The sequence below is a fragment of the Dreissena polymorpha genome, chromosome 1 (genome assembly GCF_020536995.1).
Source record: "Dreissena polymorpha isolate Duluth1 chromosome 1, UMN_Dpol_1.0, whole genome shotgun sequence".
NCBI classification, from domain to species: Eukaryota; Metazoa; Mollusca; class Bivalvia; order Myida; family Dreissenidae; genus Dreissena; species Dreissena polymorpha.
The window spans coordinates 146,411,831-146,427,451 of NC_068355.1; the positions used below are offsets into that span (position 1 = coordinate 146,411,831).

The 15,621-nt window shown below is 39.8% G+C and overlaps 2 protein-coding genes across 2 annotated transcripts; one reads left to right on the forward strand and one right to left on the reverse strand.

Annotated features, from left to right (window-relative positions):
* Positions 1 to 1,390: 1,390 nt before the first annotated feature.
* On the forward strand, positions 1,391 to 7,766 carry LOC127856623 (uncharacterized). Its single transcript, XM_052392961.1, has 11 exons — positions 1,391 to 1,666; positions 1,901 to 2,056; positions 2,396 to 2,524; positions 3,066 to 3,140; positions 3,428 to 3,577; positions 3,901 to 4,050; positions 4,811 to 4,873; positions 6,030 to 6,119; positions 6,537 to 6,620; positions 7,047 to 7,194; positions 7,535 to 7,766. The coding sequence occupies exons 1-11, from the start codon at positions 1,477 to 1,479 to the stop codon at positions 7,764 to 7,766; spliced, it is 1,467 nt and encodes a 488-aa protein (XP_052248921.1). The 5' UTR covers positions 1,391 to 1,476.
* Positions 7,767 to 8,189: 423 nt separating this feature from the next.
* Positions 8,190 to 14,038, reverse strand: LOC127854467 (uncharacterized). Its single transcript, XM_052389517.1, has 4 exons — positions 13,623 to 14,038; positions 12,337 to 12,563; positions 11,099 to 11,295; positions 8,190 to 10,831 (listed from the first exon to the last, which is right to left on the reverse strand). Exons 2-4 carry the CDS (start codon positions 12,548 to 12,550, stop codon positions 9,215 to 9,217), a joined length of 2,028 nt encoding a protein of 675 aa, XP_052245477.1. The 5' UTR covers positions 12,551 to 12,563; positions 13,623 to 14,038; the 3' UTR covers positions 8,190 to 9,214.
* Positions 14,039 to 15,621: the final 1,583 nt, after the last annotated feature.

Below are 15,621 nucleotides of genomic sequence, written 5' to 3' on the forward strand. Positions count from 1 at the left end.
TACGATTGGCTTTGTTTTTATTGTAGATCCCTAGAAGTCCGCCCTCTGAGTACATCCAGGAAAGATAATATTTCTCGTGTCATTGATAGCTTGTGTTTAATTAGTAGCATTTAGTAGCATGTGATGCATTTAATGTACATAAAATAAATACGCCGACTGAATTTATTAGGTAAACATTTTAAATAGCCTTGCATTCCGTGGGAAAAAAAAATTAAATATTTAATACGGCAGTATCTTTGGCAAGCTAAAATATCGCGTTTTACATATCGGCGTGTTTACTTTATGGACTAATTAAGCTAATAAAGTTGAGGCTTAAACAATATATAACGGCGCCTAAGCTTCTGACAGATGACTTTCTTAAACGTTTTCTATTATTACGATAAATTTATATTAGATTGCACATTGTAACATCAGCCGCTTTTATTCAAACACCATGAATAATGCACATATACTAAATAAGTTTGCGGTCTCATTTAAAATATAGTGTTAAATAATTTGTGGAATGTAACTTGTTTATTTACGCACATATTTTTTGCAAATATAAAGACACAAATATTATACAATACATTTTTTTTTCTAAATAAAATCTGACGGACTGATCATCATAGTCATTCTTTTAATACTATAATCATGTCAGTCAACAACAAAATGTAGAAAAGGGACGAAAGTCGCAATAGAACACTGTGAAAAGCCTTCGTATACGCATTGGATTGAGACAAAGTACCGAACCTCTCAACTGATCACCCGACGCCTTTACGTGCGTTACAGTAAGCAGAGTGCGTCTGTTTGAAACGAGTCGAAACGTGGTAATGCCCAATAAGTATTGACATTGAATCGTTCTAACTATTGCAGCCAAACCCGCCCCCGAGGGAGCCACCAAACCCGCCCCCGAGGGAGCCGCCAAACCCGCGCCCAAGAATGTTGAAGCGCTGGACATTAACAACCTGCTCAAGAATGTCGACCTCGGCGCCATGGGCAACATGTTGAAGGGCATGGACATCGAGGGAATGATGAAGAACATAGACCTCGGAGCCATGGGTAACTTGATGAAGAACGTAGACATCGGAGGAATCATGAAGGGCATGGACATGGGGGCCATGGCTAACATGATGAATGGTGTGGACATTGGAGGACTGATGAAGGGCATGGACATGGGCGCCATGGCTAACATGATGAAGAACGTCGATATTGAAGGACTGATGAAGAACATCGATATGGGCGCCATGGCTGGCATCATGAAAAATGTTGACATCGGAGGCATGATGAAGAACATGGATCTCGGTGCCATGGGAGATATTGTCAAGAACGTTGACGTTGAGAAAATCATGAAGAACGTGGACATGGGAGCTATTGCCGACATGGCCAAGAAGGTCGACATCGGAGGAATGATGAAGGACATGGACCTTGGAGCCATGTCTGACATGGTCAAGAAAGTCGACATTGCTGGTCTGATGAAGAACTGTGGACGTTGGAGCAATGACTGACATGATCAAGAACGTCGATATCGGGGGGATAATGAAGAACGTGGACATGGGAAGCCTTATGAAAAACTTTGACCTTGGCTCCATCACCGGCTTGCTGAAGAACATCGACATCGGCTCCCTCATGAAGACCGCCGGTCCTATGATGGCCGCGATGAAGGGCCTCAACCTCGGACCTGTTGCAGGTACGCTCCCATATGTTCTACGTATCAGTCAAACACATTATATATGTGTGTAGTTATAAGTAATTCGATTTGTATTGCGTTCACAATATTCTTAATTCATGATGATATTAGAGTATTTATTAATGCGACATTTGGGTTTTAAAATAAATCAGAGACTACAAAAACAACAATTTCATTCGCTTTGCACTGTATCGAAGGTACGACTCCAGCATATGCATTACTTATTCTCTGCAGATATCATGAGCACGATCGCCCCGATGACCGACATGCTCCGCGGCTTCGACATCAAGAGCGCAATCGACATGGTCAAGGAGAAACCCATCGACCTCGAACGCCTCATAAACCTCAAGGATGCCGCCTGGGACTTCCTCGAGCAGAAGGGAGTGCCAAGTAAGCAGAACTTCCTGATTTGTTCTTGGATTTATATAAGCGTTGGGCACGAGGTAATCTAGTCGTTGCCATCGAATGGCATGTGTCTTATTCCGTAATGAAGAACGTGTTATGTACAATGTTCTTCCAATATGTGTATCATTAATAGACGATTTATGTATCTGGAGTACAAAAAAAACGTTGTTTTTTCTCCTTTGGCGCCGGTAGCAATGTGTTGTCTTTAAAATAAAAACAACTTCATTGGATATTCAATGGTTGCTTTTATTATTAAACAAACTAACTCAATATCGAGTTACGAAAATGCTCATTGTCGACCTCTGTACGTCTTTGTGCTTCCAGTGGACGACCCCGTGGCCTTCGTGAACTTCGTGCACCAGAAGGTGAAGGACCTGCACCTGCCCGCTGACCTTGACCTCACCCCGATCTTCAACGTGCTGCACGGCCAACTGGAAGCTATGGGAATGCCAGGTGAGGGTCGCTTATTAATATTTACCCCCTTTGCACAGCGATCGCACAGTTACTATCCATGCTAAACCATTTGCTTATTCTCAGGCTTAAAAAAAATATATACGATTATTGAAAAAACTTTGACTGTTAATAATGATAATTTCATAAGAAAGATCTCAATAATTAAATACGCACACATCGGTGTTTCTAGCGCATTTAGAAAACAAGTCCTTGCTGTCAGTTTAAGGACCCTTAATATCAGCCAACAACAGAAACTGTTGAATGTACGTAATACACCAGACGCGTCGTGCGAAGTACTCATCCGGAAAGTATAGCTCCATATATACGCCTCAACATCCGTATACTATCCGTATACTATGGGGCGGACTATTCATGTCCGCAACTGAGACCACGAAACCTTGCGTGAATTTATAGCGGACAAGATGGCCCCTACACATTCTGTAGATTACATAGGGAATAATATCCATTATCGCACGTCGCGGCTAATAAGTCGTTCGTTCATTATAACCAGTAAACATGTGCTTTTGTCCGTGTGCTACAGAGGATAAGACGAAGATCAAGCAGTGGCTCATGGACATGGCTGGACTAAGCGGCATCAAGGACATCGAGGAGCTCAGTAAGTAACACGTGCCCGGAAACAATAAGCGCTTGATGTTTCGCATTAGGGACATATGGTGCCATCAATCGGTCACCTGCTTTTGCAGAATTGAATTGTCAGATATACGGAAATCAATACCTTACTGTACACGTCAGAACAAAAATGTGCCATTACTTGTATATTATAAAATGGTCACTCACGTCGATCGCATTTTTGTTAACAGTGCTTTCAATCTAAATGTGTAAACTTATGGAAACTCTCCATCTTAAGACTGAGTTTCACAAGCCCGTGCTTACCCCTTGCAGAGGATCCCGAGGTGCTGACCCAGGTGGCGATCAAGAAGGCATTCCGCATGATGGGACTGGACGAGAACTCCGACCCGCAACAGGTGGTCGACAGAGTCCACGAACAGCTTATCGACGAGGCCAAGAAGGTTGGAGCTTCCATCAACAAGGGTAAGCTGTGGAAAGGAGTTGTGCGATAATGACGTTTGCTTTATTGATATTCAGTAGCGTTAAATTATGAATTCGTTAAAATAGTGTTACTTTTGTTAGGAGTTGATGTGTTCATGAACCTGATTTTGAACTGACTTTTAGATCGAGGTGTTGAATTTTGACGATGTTTAGCATTTGAACGCGTTTTTACAGCAAACTTATCCCATTTGTTTTGACTGCGAATCGATATCGCCAATAAAGCTTATAAATACGCAAAACAGAGATTCTCTGAGGCAGATAGCTGTCCGACTGATCACTCACTGCCCGGTCCGTATGTTTTGCAGACGCCAGCCCGGAAGACGTGATGAAGGAGATGGACAAGGTGCTGACCAAGCGCCTCAACGACGTGTTCGGAATGGACGCTGAATCCGCCATGCCAGATGAGCTCCACCGCGCCTTGACCAACAAACTCCAGGAACATGGCTTCCCTGTCCGTAAGTTGTCCGCTAATAATAGATCGGTATTCATGCGCTAGCATTTTCGGTCGAATGCGAACTACAACAGAGCAGTAAGATATAGTTCTTTGAAAGGAAATCCAATATACATTAGTATTAATATCAATATACAATCAGTTACAAAAAATATAGGTATGCATATTTCTTTTAAATAAGGAAGTGATGTATGGATAACAAGGGCGATGCAATATTGCGACAAAAATACTTATGAGTAAAAATCGCTACTCAGTACACCATTGTATGGTGAGCTCTTATTAAGAGAATGGCTATTTTGTTGTTGCACCACTTGGTTATATCAAAACAGAAACATTATCAGGGGGATTTCTTTTAACATCTGTTAGTATTTATACGTGACCCGTGCCATGCAAAATGGGCCTTAAGCCATATGCTTTGTAGATCTAGACTAGCCTGAGCATTCGTACACTCTTGTAAGGAGCTTCATTTTCTGTTAGTGAGACCAAGGGACTTCAAGTGAATTTGTAGCGGACAATTTAGCTTCTTACAAGACTGCGTGAATGCGCACGCTGTTTTGGAGCTACAGCTTGTCGAATTTGGTATAAGACCCGTTTTCGCATTATTAGCGTCATTTGAAATTCACAAATGTTAACGCTGGGTACTGGCATGAACGTTTAATGTAAACCAGGGTTTTTAACCGATAGAAAAGCATTTCGAACCTTAATTTAACATATATGTAATGTATTTGAATATCACTGTGTAATATTTATAATATTTGTTGCAGACGATTTCGGAGCCATGAAGAAGCACGTGATGGACATTGTAATGAAGGAGCTCGTGAAGACAGGTAAATGGAAAAAGCACCACACTGAGTTGTAGACGCAGACGACATTTCACGTCTTGAGATGTTGACCTTTCTACCAAACCTTTTGAAACCAGTGCTAGTTTTATAGAATTAGGAAATCCAGTATTAAGGAATGTGTCTCAAATACTTTTGCCTCAACTTTTTGTATAGACTGAACAGAGAAATAGTATAATATGTCAATTTTACTGACTGTAAATAAGTGTTTATATTTATTACCATATGTATTTGAATGCGTAATGTATGTTGTAAATATATCTGTATGAATATGCAAACTGAGCAAACTTTATGTAAATAAACCATCAGGCTAATATAATTTAATAGTTACATTTTTATTTCGAATGATTGAAAAGTGATTGAGCAATTGAGTATGAAAGTTTGTATATGCATACAGATATGTTTTTATGTTTTTTCCTTCATCTTATGGTCCACACATCTGTCATCATGCATATTATAAGCTTTTATGCTTTTCTTGCTTTCTCACATTTCAATCACTCCGCACTTCCCCGTACACACATACATTTCACATACAGTTCAGACATACCGCACTTTCACATGTTGTTTCATAAACAGTTCGCCTCTTCTTTACATGGCAAAAGCATTTTGTGCTGTATTACACCACTGAGAACTGCATACAACTCATACCACACCATACACTGTCACCCCTTCCCTTCCCCCACACAAACACACCTCCAAATATTTCAAACTATGAACCGCCTATCCCACAACTCCCTACCACACACGTCAAGTCAGCCATCTAAATACGGGTAGACGTATCATTCTCCACTCTAAACTAGGACTCATATACGAATATGTTACCGTAGCGCTTACATTAACCTTCAATTCAAAACTGGCAATAGAGTATGAACCTAAGTGTCTGTGGCAAAGTGTTTCTTATTGTAGCCGATACAATCAGTTGGGCATAGCTGCAACTCAACGTAACATTGAGATTCAAACACCGGAAGGTCACAGTGATAGTGTTGTATAACAACCATCAAGCGTCATTTTTGCAATTCGAACACACCAACAAAAGTCGATCATTTAAAAACACATGAATTACGTATATTAACAACCTATTCCGCTAGATGCTCTCCTCGCCACGGTCTGCCGTCTTACATCTTGTTTGTCCTTGTTTCAATAGTGACACCAATGATCATGAACTTGTTCATGGGCGGAAGTGCCCAGCCTCCTCATCCTCCCATGATGCCACCGATGCTGCCACCACACATCCGTAAGTAACACTACTTGACACTCCTGAACGTACAAATCAGTTATACTTATTGTGGTTGTGTTAGTCAAGGGTTGAGAATGATGGAAAACGTGTTGTTTTACAAATGTTACAAACTCAGCATCGCATCAAAAGTCATAATGTGGTTTATTGTGGTTTTCTGGAATAGTGCAATGCGCAGCAAAATTAAACTTTTGAAGATTTTTTTTCCGTTTTAATTTCGAACACTATATAAATATTAAGCCTCAAAAGCGCTTAAAGCAACGTATCATGTAATACAATGTTTTTTAATCATTCTTAGATTATTAATATGGACAAAGGATAAGTTTAACTCTTGAACTCAACGACAACACAATTGCCCTGATGCACAATCTCGCCTGTTCCATATGTCATCTTTATGGGTTCCCTTTTCTCGTACAGCGATCAACCTCGCCGTGTCTGTCAATGTGGAGGGTCCTGCCGCTCCCCAGATCGTCCAGATGCCAGTACCCAGATATCTACATGGTAAGTCCAACATAATGACGTCAGCGTATAAATGACGTCAGCGTATAGGGTCTTAATTGGTATTCCATGGTTTCCTTTTGATCTGGCGGGCCTCTTATATCAAAATGGTTTAATATTACGGTAATAGCACACCAATTGACTCATGACTATCGTGATATTTAACATGTACATTTATGACAGACAGGCCGTTATGTCGGTGTTACGTTTAAGGGTTTTAATCTATCATATTAGCACATACTTCTCGAAACATGCACCACACTTGGTCACAATTTAAATCCTGTGTACGAATTGATTATTATTATCTGCTTATGTGAGGTGACTATTTGGACGGAAAATAAAACAACCCAAAGACTGTACTATATTCGTATTTATTCAATGCTGTGAACCGGACATTGATTGCTTCTAATTGGCGATGTCACGTGACAGGTGCTGAGCCCGCTCTGGAGCACGAAGATTTGGACGACATGGACGACCAGTCTGTGTACGAGCACATCATGGTGGTGCGCCAGGCACTGATGAGCGGAGAGATGCCCGAGGAGATCCTCCAGGAAATGATCGAAGACCTCATGAATGCGTACGTATATATACTGCATGAAGGGCTATGTTGATGGTCCGGACTTCATAAAATGTTTGAACATGTCCGAATGTATTTATTAACTATTATTTTGTTAATATATTACGCAAAACCAATATTCAAGACGTTCGACTCTTTCTTTGCCCGATACACATTAAATAATCATATCATTATGCTTACGATGTACCGATGCACATAGTATAACATTTCCAATTTAAACCTCTTAAGGGTAGTAAAAGACTTTTGTAAACCATAGTTATTCATTCAGTCGCTTTCCCATACGGCAGCTGTGATACAATAAGGCCGAGTTTCACATTATTGCCCGTTGCCTCTCTTACAGCCGCCTGAAGAGCCGCGTCCTGGCCGTCAGGAACATGTTCCTCGCCGACCGCCTTGCCGCCATGGAACACGAGATGGATGCCATGAATATGCAGATGTCGCGAATGCGCATGCAGCCCCGCCTCGCCGCTCCGAGTCGCCAGATGGTCCCCAGACGCCAGGCTCCCCGCCGCAACGCCGAGTCCCCTTCTGAGTCTCCTGAGTCCCCGTTCTCTGTAACAATCTTGGCGTGATTGTATGCTATTGGATGGTTTTGTAGATGAAACATGAAGCCTATGCCTACAACTGAATGGACGAAAAGATATCACGAAATCTCATGTGTTCATTTAAAAATGATATAATTACTTTTATTGTTATGTATTTACTATTTGGAAATCCGCACACATTATTGGACACAATTTTATGACATTAATCCTTTGTAAATACAATGTATGGAAGTTATAAATATCTATAACTATTATAGAGGAAACATACTAACGATTCTCCAACTAGATTAACAACTCGTTAAAGAAAACTTTGCTTATTAATTAGTCATCTACTTTTCTTGAGATTTGTTTTCGATCTTTATTTTGCATGCACAACGCCAATGCAGGTTGTCGTATTTTAAAGGAAGTAGATCAGTTTATGTTGAGATCTGCGGGTCAGATATAAAGAAATTAAATGTCACTGTTATTTATTCTGTCGTTAAGGAGATTGAAAAGCATACACTCTTGAATAAAGAATGAAACTCGAGCTTTTAAGATGTTTGTTTTGTCTTATATTGTTTTTAGAAAGCATACATAATATGTATATGATATATACGAACATTTGACCGACGTCATTCGAAAATCAGTCGTATGCCATATGCGACAGGCGTAGTTCCTGGCCGGCCTACGCGGTCAGAAGCCTCAAGGTCCGCTAATGAGACAACGAAAACTGGCATGACTTTGAAATGGCATGTCAACCATACGACCAATTCTCGCAGGACGCGGGTCATGTTAGCAACATCAACGTAAATAAACATAATTACCGAACTATATTATATAACGAAACACACATTAAAGTCATTTTGAGCATTCACTATATTTGTATTGCAGCGATAACACGTGTACGAAAAGTTACGTGAGGTAAACAATAGCAATGTGGTCGACACCAACAACTCAAAATGGACAATGAGATTAAAGCAGTTACAAATTTTTGATATGAGAGGTTTACATATAACAAATGCACGGAAGAAATCTCGTATTCTTAGTTACCGTCTATTATTAAAATATCCAACATGTAGACATGAATACATTTTCTAGAACATTTGAGTCGTGTTCTGAGAAAACTTGGCATAATGAATGTGCGTAAAGTGTCGTCCCAGATTAGCCTGTGCAGATTAGTCAAGGCTCATTTATAATCGTTCAAGTGTAATACTTTCGGTTCTATCGCAAGCGCTCATAGTCGCTGTGAATAGACGCTCTCGGATGCGGCCGGACACACCTGTCCCTTCCAAACTCGGCAAAACACGAATTCTGAAGCCTTATAACCATGTCAGCGTGAGCTAGTTTGAAGTGGGCAGCAATCAATTGTTGATATACCTGCAATTTCAATTGTCCCACGCATCTTTCTAGCGCACCGTCCAGCCTGCTGGCGGCTTTAGCGTACAGACCACGTGATATAAGCAGGTGAGCCTCGTGCTCTAGAATAGTCGCGTTGATTAACGTGTTTTAAATGACCCCGTTGGGAGTTGAGCTTTATTATACGTCCTTTTATACACTCCAAACTGGCCGTATTGTGAGATCTGTTTAAAGAACGGTGACAGCGTTGTTGTTATATGTTTTGATATAATATAGTTAAAATGTGTATTAGACACAACAGATTCAACGAGGTACTGCGTGTTCGACTCGTGAAATATATCATCAAAAAAGTTTAAAATTCGCACACTACTGCTTATTTCAAATACGTTAGTTTTCCGTTTGTTATACACAAAATATTCATGGTACGTCTTAACAATTAATGGAACATCGTGTTTCAATACAGAGAACCCTCCTATATCGTAGATATCACCGTCAATTACGACACCCGTGACGTCACCCTGACGCCGAATACTGTCGATGCATTGATTAAGATCAAATGACTCTCTTGGGATACCATAGGTCCAGCGCTGGTGTTCTTCTGTTTGCATCCAAGGGAAATTAACAAACGTGTTCACGGATAGAATGACGTACAGAAACAAAATAGTTGCCTGCACAGCTTTCGGGTGGGTTCGATACTCCGCTGCAACACGATGTATCACGAAGGCGATTACAATGCTGTACAGCACAAAACAGTTGTGTATAAACCTCATCTCTCGGTGACCGATAACCGAGAAGACGAGCAGAATTAACAAGAACGACGCGCTGACAGCCAGCTCTTGTCGAAGGCGTGCATTTATACATGTACTCACATCCGGCTGTTGGATACGCAACTTCAACGATGCCGTTACGACGTACAGGACACACAGAGCACACAGGATGACCCCCAAAGGATCTCTATAGAATTCCGTGATGTAGCTCGTGTTGAGCTGAGAATCAAACAGTGTGATGGCTTTTCCCGAGAGTACGTTGAAGTGGAGCCATTGAAGCGGCGATATGACGTAAGCTCCGTACCGCAGGTAGTCATACATCGCGCACAGAGCACATGAACACAAAAAGCCGAAGCAGCTGTACATGGCATTGAAAGCAAGTCGCTTTAAACTGATTGTTGTTGCTAAAGATGTAACAAATAACAGGACGGAACTGAACAATAACGTATCAGCGCGAACGTAACACAGCGCACCCATAACAAATCCCGCCAGTACCTTTTCCAACATTTCAGGAGAACGTTTGTGATCATATACGCTACTGGGAGTCTCAGACTTAGCCGATCGGCTGTTAAAAGACACTGGTATCGAAGCCTTCTTCTTTAAGTCGCTGTTGTTATTTTTGTCTTTGCTTAAACGCCGCACAGTACCGAAAACGTATTCTCTGACTTGACTGAACGCATGCGCACTGGTTTCACTCTCCTGTGAAGTTTCGATCTGTGAATGGCCTTTTGGTACGTTTCCTTTCCAAGATTCCGATAAAAGCTCTGTTTTAACATCATTGTGCACCAGGTATGCAAGACTAAAAAAGACAAACGTAGACGTGAAACTGTTCACTAGAGAATGAGTACCGAACACCACCAAATGTAGCTCAACAGCAGACAGCGCAGACGCAATGACGGCAAGCAGACGACAGCTGAAGATCCTGTTGACGAATGTAAACACGCTCATTGGAAGTGTAGATGTAACCATGACGTTGAATATCTTGCAAATCTAAAAAAATAAAGTTTAAAAGGAGGTTGTTTAGTTGAAATAGAGTAAACAACAACAAAAAACGAAGTAGCATAAATTTTAGTAAAACAAAATACTAAAACGATAGGTCATGTGAGTATTAATAATTAGTAATTATTAATTCTAACATGACCTATCGTTTATTATTAATTACGCACAACTGTTTTTTAATAAATAATTCCCCTTGTTTTGTCTTTAACTGTTAACGAAATTAAATCCAAACAGACATCTCAAAGGATCGGCTATTACCACAAGAGGGCTGCTGCCCCCTCCAACCAACGATTCCAGCAGCAGCACGCCTGCGAACATGTCGGGTATAAGAAACGACCGCAAACCGAACATTCCTGTCCTAAACGTGTGGTTCTCGGCCGAAGTCACAACGTGAGTGGGTTTTGGTAAGTATTCATACGGGCGGAAACCATACCCGTACACTTCAGAGAACGCCACTGTTAAAAGAATAAAGCACATTAATCTGAAAAATACGCCCCATTTATGTTAGGATTTAAAACGAAAACACTTACTTAATATGTCTTTACTAAACGGTTTACTAATATGAGTAATAACACAATTCGTTCATTGCGTGTGTGTATAATGCGAAAAGATGTATAGTACTAGAAATATAAAATATGCCTATATTCGGCAAATGTTCAAACAGCGTGTCGACTTATGGGCGACATCTCAATAAATAACCATTTACAGTTTATAGTCATATTATGGGAGTGCGTTAAATTTGATACGCGGCAATGGGCTGTATCGGATAACTGTTATAACATCAATGAATGGAATGTGCGCGTAACAAAATGAAGAACATAAGGGAAAAAGAAATTCACGCAGAAAAAACTTTATTGTGCTACTAGACAAAATACACCATAATAAACGTTCTATTCGCAAAAAAAACGTCAACAAGTCAGCTTTAAGCATATAAAAATGCGCTAATTTTTACAATCACTTTTGAATTGATACTGTTAAACGTCTTTAAGTACAGTGTTAAAACAATACTTTCAAATCGATTCTAGTATTGTTCCGTGGTAGAGTGGTTGAGATACTATCGCTGAACGCTCACTGATGTCAGTGGAAAATTAATGAGCAGTAGAGGATCAATAGTGTATATTCCAACTATAATGCGAGTTTCAAAGGTATTATTCAAATCAAGTTCGAAAGCCTTTTGAATACATTATAAGAAAATGAAATATTCAGTTACGGATATTTACATTAACTGCTTGAAAAAGGGAGATTTGTAACGTACATCATCCGTTTAAACTACATGTTACGATTGATTTTCTTCAGCCGAGTTTTTTTCTTTATTCTGATCAAAAGAGCACATTTCACCAATGAATGAATTAAGAAATAAATTAAAGTAAATCGAATAAATCCATAATTCTATCGAAAATAATGATCCCAGCAATGTTAACATTTAAATATTCATGCATGTTAAAGTCATGACATTAAACAAACAAAAAACAATCATCAAGTTATGTAAAACAAACCTTCCGTGATCTGGTATATCTCGTCTGGGTGAAGAATCCACCAGCTTTCCATTGACGTTACGTACCAAAATCGTGACATAATCGCGAATGCAACGATGCAATATGGCCACCACCATGCCACGTGATTATCAAATCCACAGGAACAGTTGTCACTTGCGCCCCTTGAAGCATCGTGCAGCTCGCGTTGCTTTGGTTTTCTCTGTCGGTATTTCATCTTCCAGCATGAGCTTTCACAATAAAAATAACACTGGACATGATTACATACACAAACAACTTGTACTCGACACGTTCATTTAGCAAATAAAAACATCTTCTTCAGATAAGATCAAATTGTTCAGTTGCCAGACATTTTACCCCATTACCGAGTAATTTAAAACCATAGAACCGTTTCTGCTTATCCTTCTGAAAAAAATCCCCCCAATGACAGTAGAAGTAGAAGTAGAAGTAGAAGTAGAAGAAGAAGAATACGAAGTAGTAGTAGTAGTAGTAGTAGTAGTAGCAATAGTAGTAGTAGTAGTAGTAGTAGTAGTAGTAGTAGTAGTAGTAGTAGTAGTAGTAGTAGTAGTAGTAGAAGTAGTAGTAGTAGTAGTAGTAGTAGTAGTAGTAGTAGTAGTAGTAGTAGTAGTAGTAGTAGTAGTAGTAGTCGTAGTAGTAGTAGTAGTAGACGAAGAAGTAGTAGTAGTAGTTGTAGTAGTAGTAGTAGTAGTAGTAGTAGAAGAAGTAGTAGTAGTAGTAGTAGTAGTAGTAGTAGTAGTAGTAGTAGTAGTAGAAGTAGCAGCAGCAGCAGCAGCAGTAGCAGCAGCAGTAGTAGTAGTAGTAGTAGTAGTAGTAGTAGTAGTAGTAGTAGTAGTAGTAGTAGTAGAAGTAGTAGCAGTAGTAGCAGTAGAAGTAGTAGTCGTAGTCGTAGTAATGTTAATTTATTAATTCATATACGGGCCCGACAAAAACAAAACGCATATACGCTGATGCCCTAAAGTAATATCGGATCATGTTAAAGAAATGTCATATGCATGAATAGGTGCGGACATAAAAAGTTTTTGGCACAAATTGTTCAATAAATACAATATCATCATCATCACCATCTTCACCATCATCACCATCATCATCATCATCATCATCATCATCATCATCATCATCATCATCATCATCATCATCATCATCATCATCACCACCATCATCATCATCATCGTCGTCGTCTTCGTCGTCGTCATCATCATACCGATGCAACACAAACAATTTTACCCACAAACATATACAATTAAACAAATATAAACAAATACACGCACCTTTGACTGCTAGCGCGCCTGTCATTTGGCAATGTTCCCTTCGGATCAGCCCAATGGTACCCGGCGAGATAACACCGTGGACGTCTAATAAAACATGGCTTGTGACGCGTTGCAATCCACTTTCTTCCACAGGTCTCGTTAAACGACCGTGTTTACATTCAAACGCCGTGTAAATTTCGACGGAATACCGCGCTATTTGCGAAGCCAGCTTAGAAAAGAATCACACGGTCTAATTATCACGTTGAAAGACTTGCGATACTGCTCTGGGATCCTTCCAAATCGGTAAAATGATATTGTGCGTTACGCTACAAATGAAATAATGTCAACAGTTGAAAACACAATTGTTTTGAATATTTATCGGAAAACAATAACTTTAACACGCACGAGGAAATTCAGGAAACTTGGTGAAACGCTGAGTACGTGCTGTCGTACTTGATCGATGTATCACATAATGTTTATATTATTGTCGGTTCAAGATTGTCTACGAAAATGCTAGACTTTATTATCACGACAAATCGATTTTACAAACCATTGTTCTGTGTCAATATTTAGAAAACGTAATGCGATAATTGGATCAACATTCATGCACAAAAGTTTGCCTTCGTATTTTATGTTCAATCTGTCGATTGAATTTGTCTTTTCGTTACAGCTAAGACGAAGTTCGAATTATGAAGAACCGAAGTTCATCGATACAACTATTGATTTACAGAAATGAAATGGCAAGTGCCTACAAGAGGCTTAGAGGTGAAATGCATGGTATCTTTGCTGTCGCGAACAACAGAACAAACGGATGTAGTATATCGCAATACTTTTTATTGAGTTGTCTCATTTCAATTAATAAATTTATATTGGACCAAACATTTTATTATAACAATATAAAACAAGAGGGCATGAAAGGCCCGAAGTCGCTCACCTGAGATTAAAAGGAAATGGCCTGTTCTGTGCAGCCCAATATGTTATTAGAACAAATATTTTGACCAACTTTCATGAATAGTGAACAATAAATGCAAGCGTTAGAGTTCTCAGAAGGTTTTACTCTAGCCATATAAGGATAAATTCCCCGCTCCCTTTCGGCCACGTTTTTTTGACAAACCGGAATCATTTTCAAACACATCCAAGATATAATTAGAACAAATATTCTGACCAAGTTTCATGAAGATTGGACAATAAATGTGACTTTTAGAGTGTTAACAAGTATTTACTATAACCATATAAGGAAAAATGCCTCGCCCCCTGGTGGCCATGTTTTTCAACAAACCGGAAACTATTTTCGATCTTGTCCAAGATGTTATTAGGACAATCTTCTGACCATGTTTGATGAAGACCGGACAATAATTTTTCAACAACCGGAACCATTTTCAACTTGTCCAAGATATCATTAGGAACAAATCTTCCGACAAAGTTTCATGATTATCGGACAATCAATGTGGCCTCTAGAGTGTTAAAAAGGATTTACTTAAGCCATGTTAGGAAAAATGCCCCGTCCCCTGGCGGCCAGGTTTTTCAAACAACCAGGACCATTTTCGAACCCATCCAAGATACCATGGGGACATATCTTCTGACCAAGTTTCATGAAGATCGGACAATTAATGTGGCCTCTATAGTGTTAACAAGGTTTTACTATCGCCATATTTAGCCTTATAGGGACAATGCCCTGCGCCCTGGCGGCCATGCTTTAAAGCAACCGAAACCATTTCCGAATTCGTCCAAGATATCATGGGGGCAATTCTTCTGGCCAATTTTCATGATGATCGGGCAATAATTGTAGCCTCTAGTGTGATAACAAGGTTTTTATAAAGCTATATAAGAAAAATGCCCCGCCTAAGGTGGCCATGTTTTACAACCAAATGTGACCATTTTCGAACTCGTCCAATATATCATTGGTACAAATCTTCTGACAAAATGTCATACGATCGGACAACAAATGTGGCCTCTAGAGTGTTTACAAGGTTTTACTTTAGCCATATTAGGAAAAAAGCACCTCCCACCTAGCGGCAAT

Excerpts from the sequence above, each read along its gene's own strand:
- LOC127856623 (XM_052392961.1), top strand. The coding sequence starts at position 1,477 with ATGACTGACATGATCAAGAACGTCGATATCGGGGGGATAATGAAGAAC. Across the intron at positions 1,667-1,900 it reads CAACCTCGGACCTGTTGCAG|ATATCATGAGCACGATCGCC; the intron begins GTACGCTCCCAT and ends TATTCTCTGCAG. Across the intron at positions 6,120-6,536 it reads GATGCTGCCACCACACATCC|CGATCAACCTCGCCGTGTCT; the intron begins GTAAGTAACACT and ends TTTCTCGTACAG.
- LOC127854467 (XM_052389517.1), bottom strand. The coding sequence starts at position 12,550 with ATGAAATACCGACAGAGAAAACCAAAGCAACGCGAGCTGCACGATGCT. Across the intron at positions 11,296-12,336 it reads GATATACCAGATCACGGAAG|TGGCGTTCTCTGAAGTGTAC; the intron begins GTTTGTTTTACA and ends TTCTTTTAACAG. Across the intron at positions 10,832-11,098 it reads GGGGCAGCAGCCCTCTTGTG|ATTTGCAAGATATTCAACGT; the intron begins GTAATAGCCGAT and ends TTATTTTTTTAG.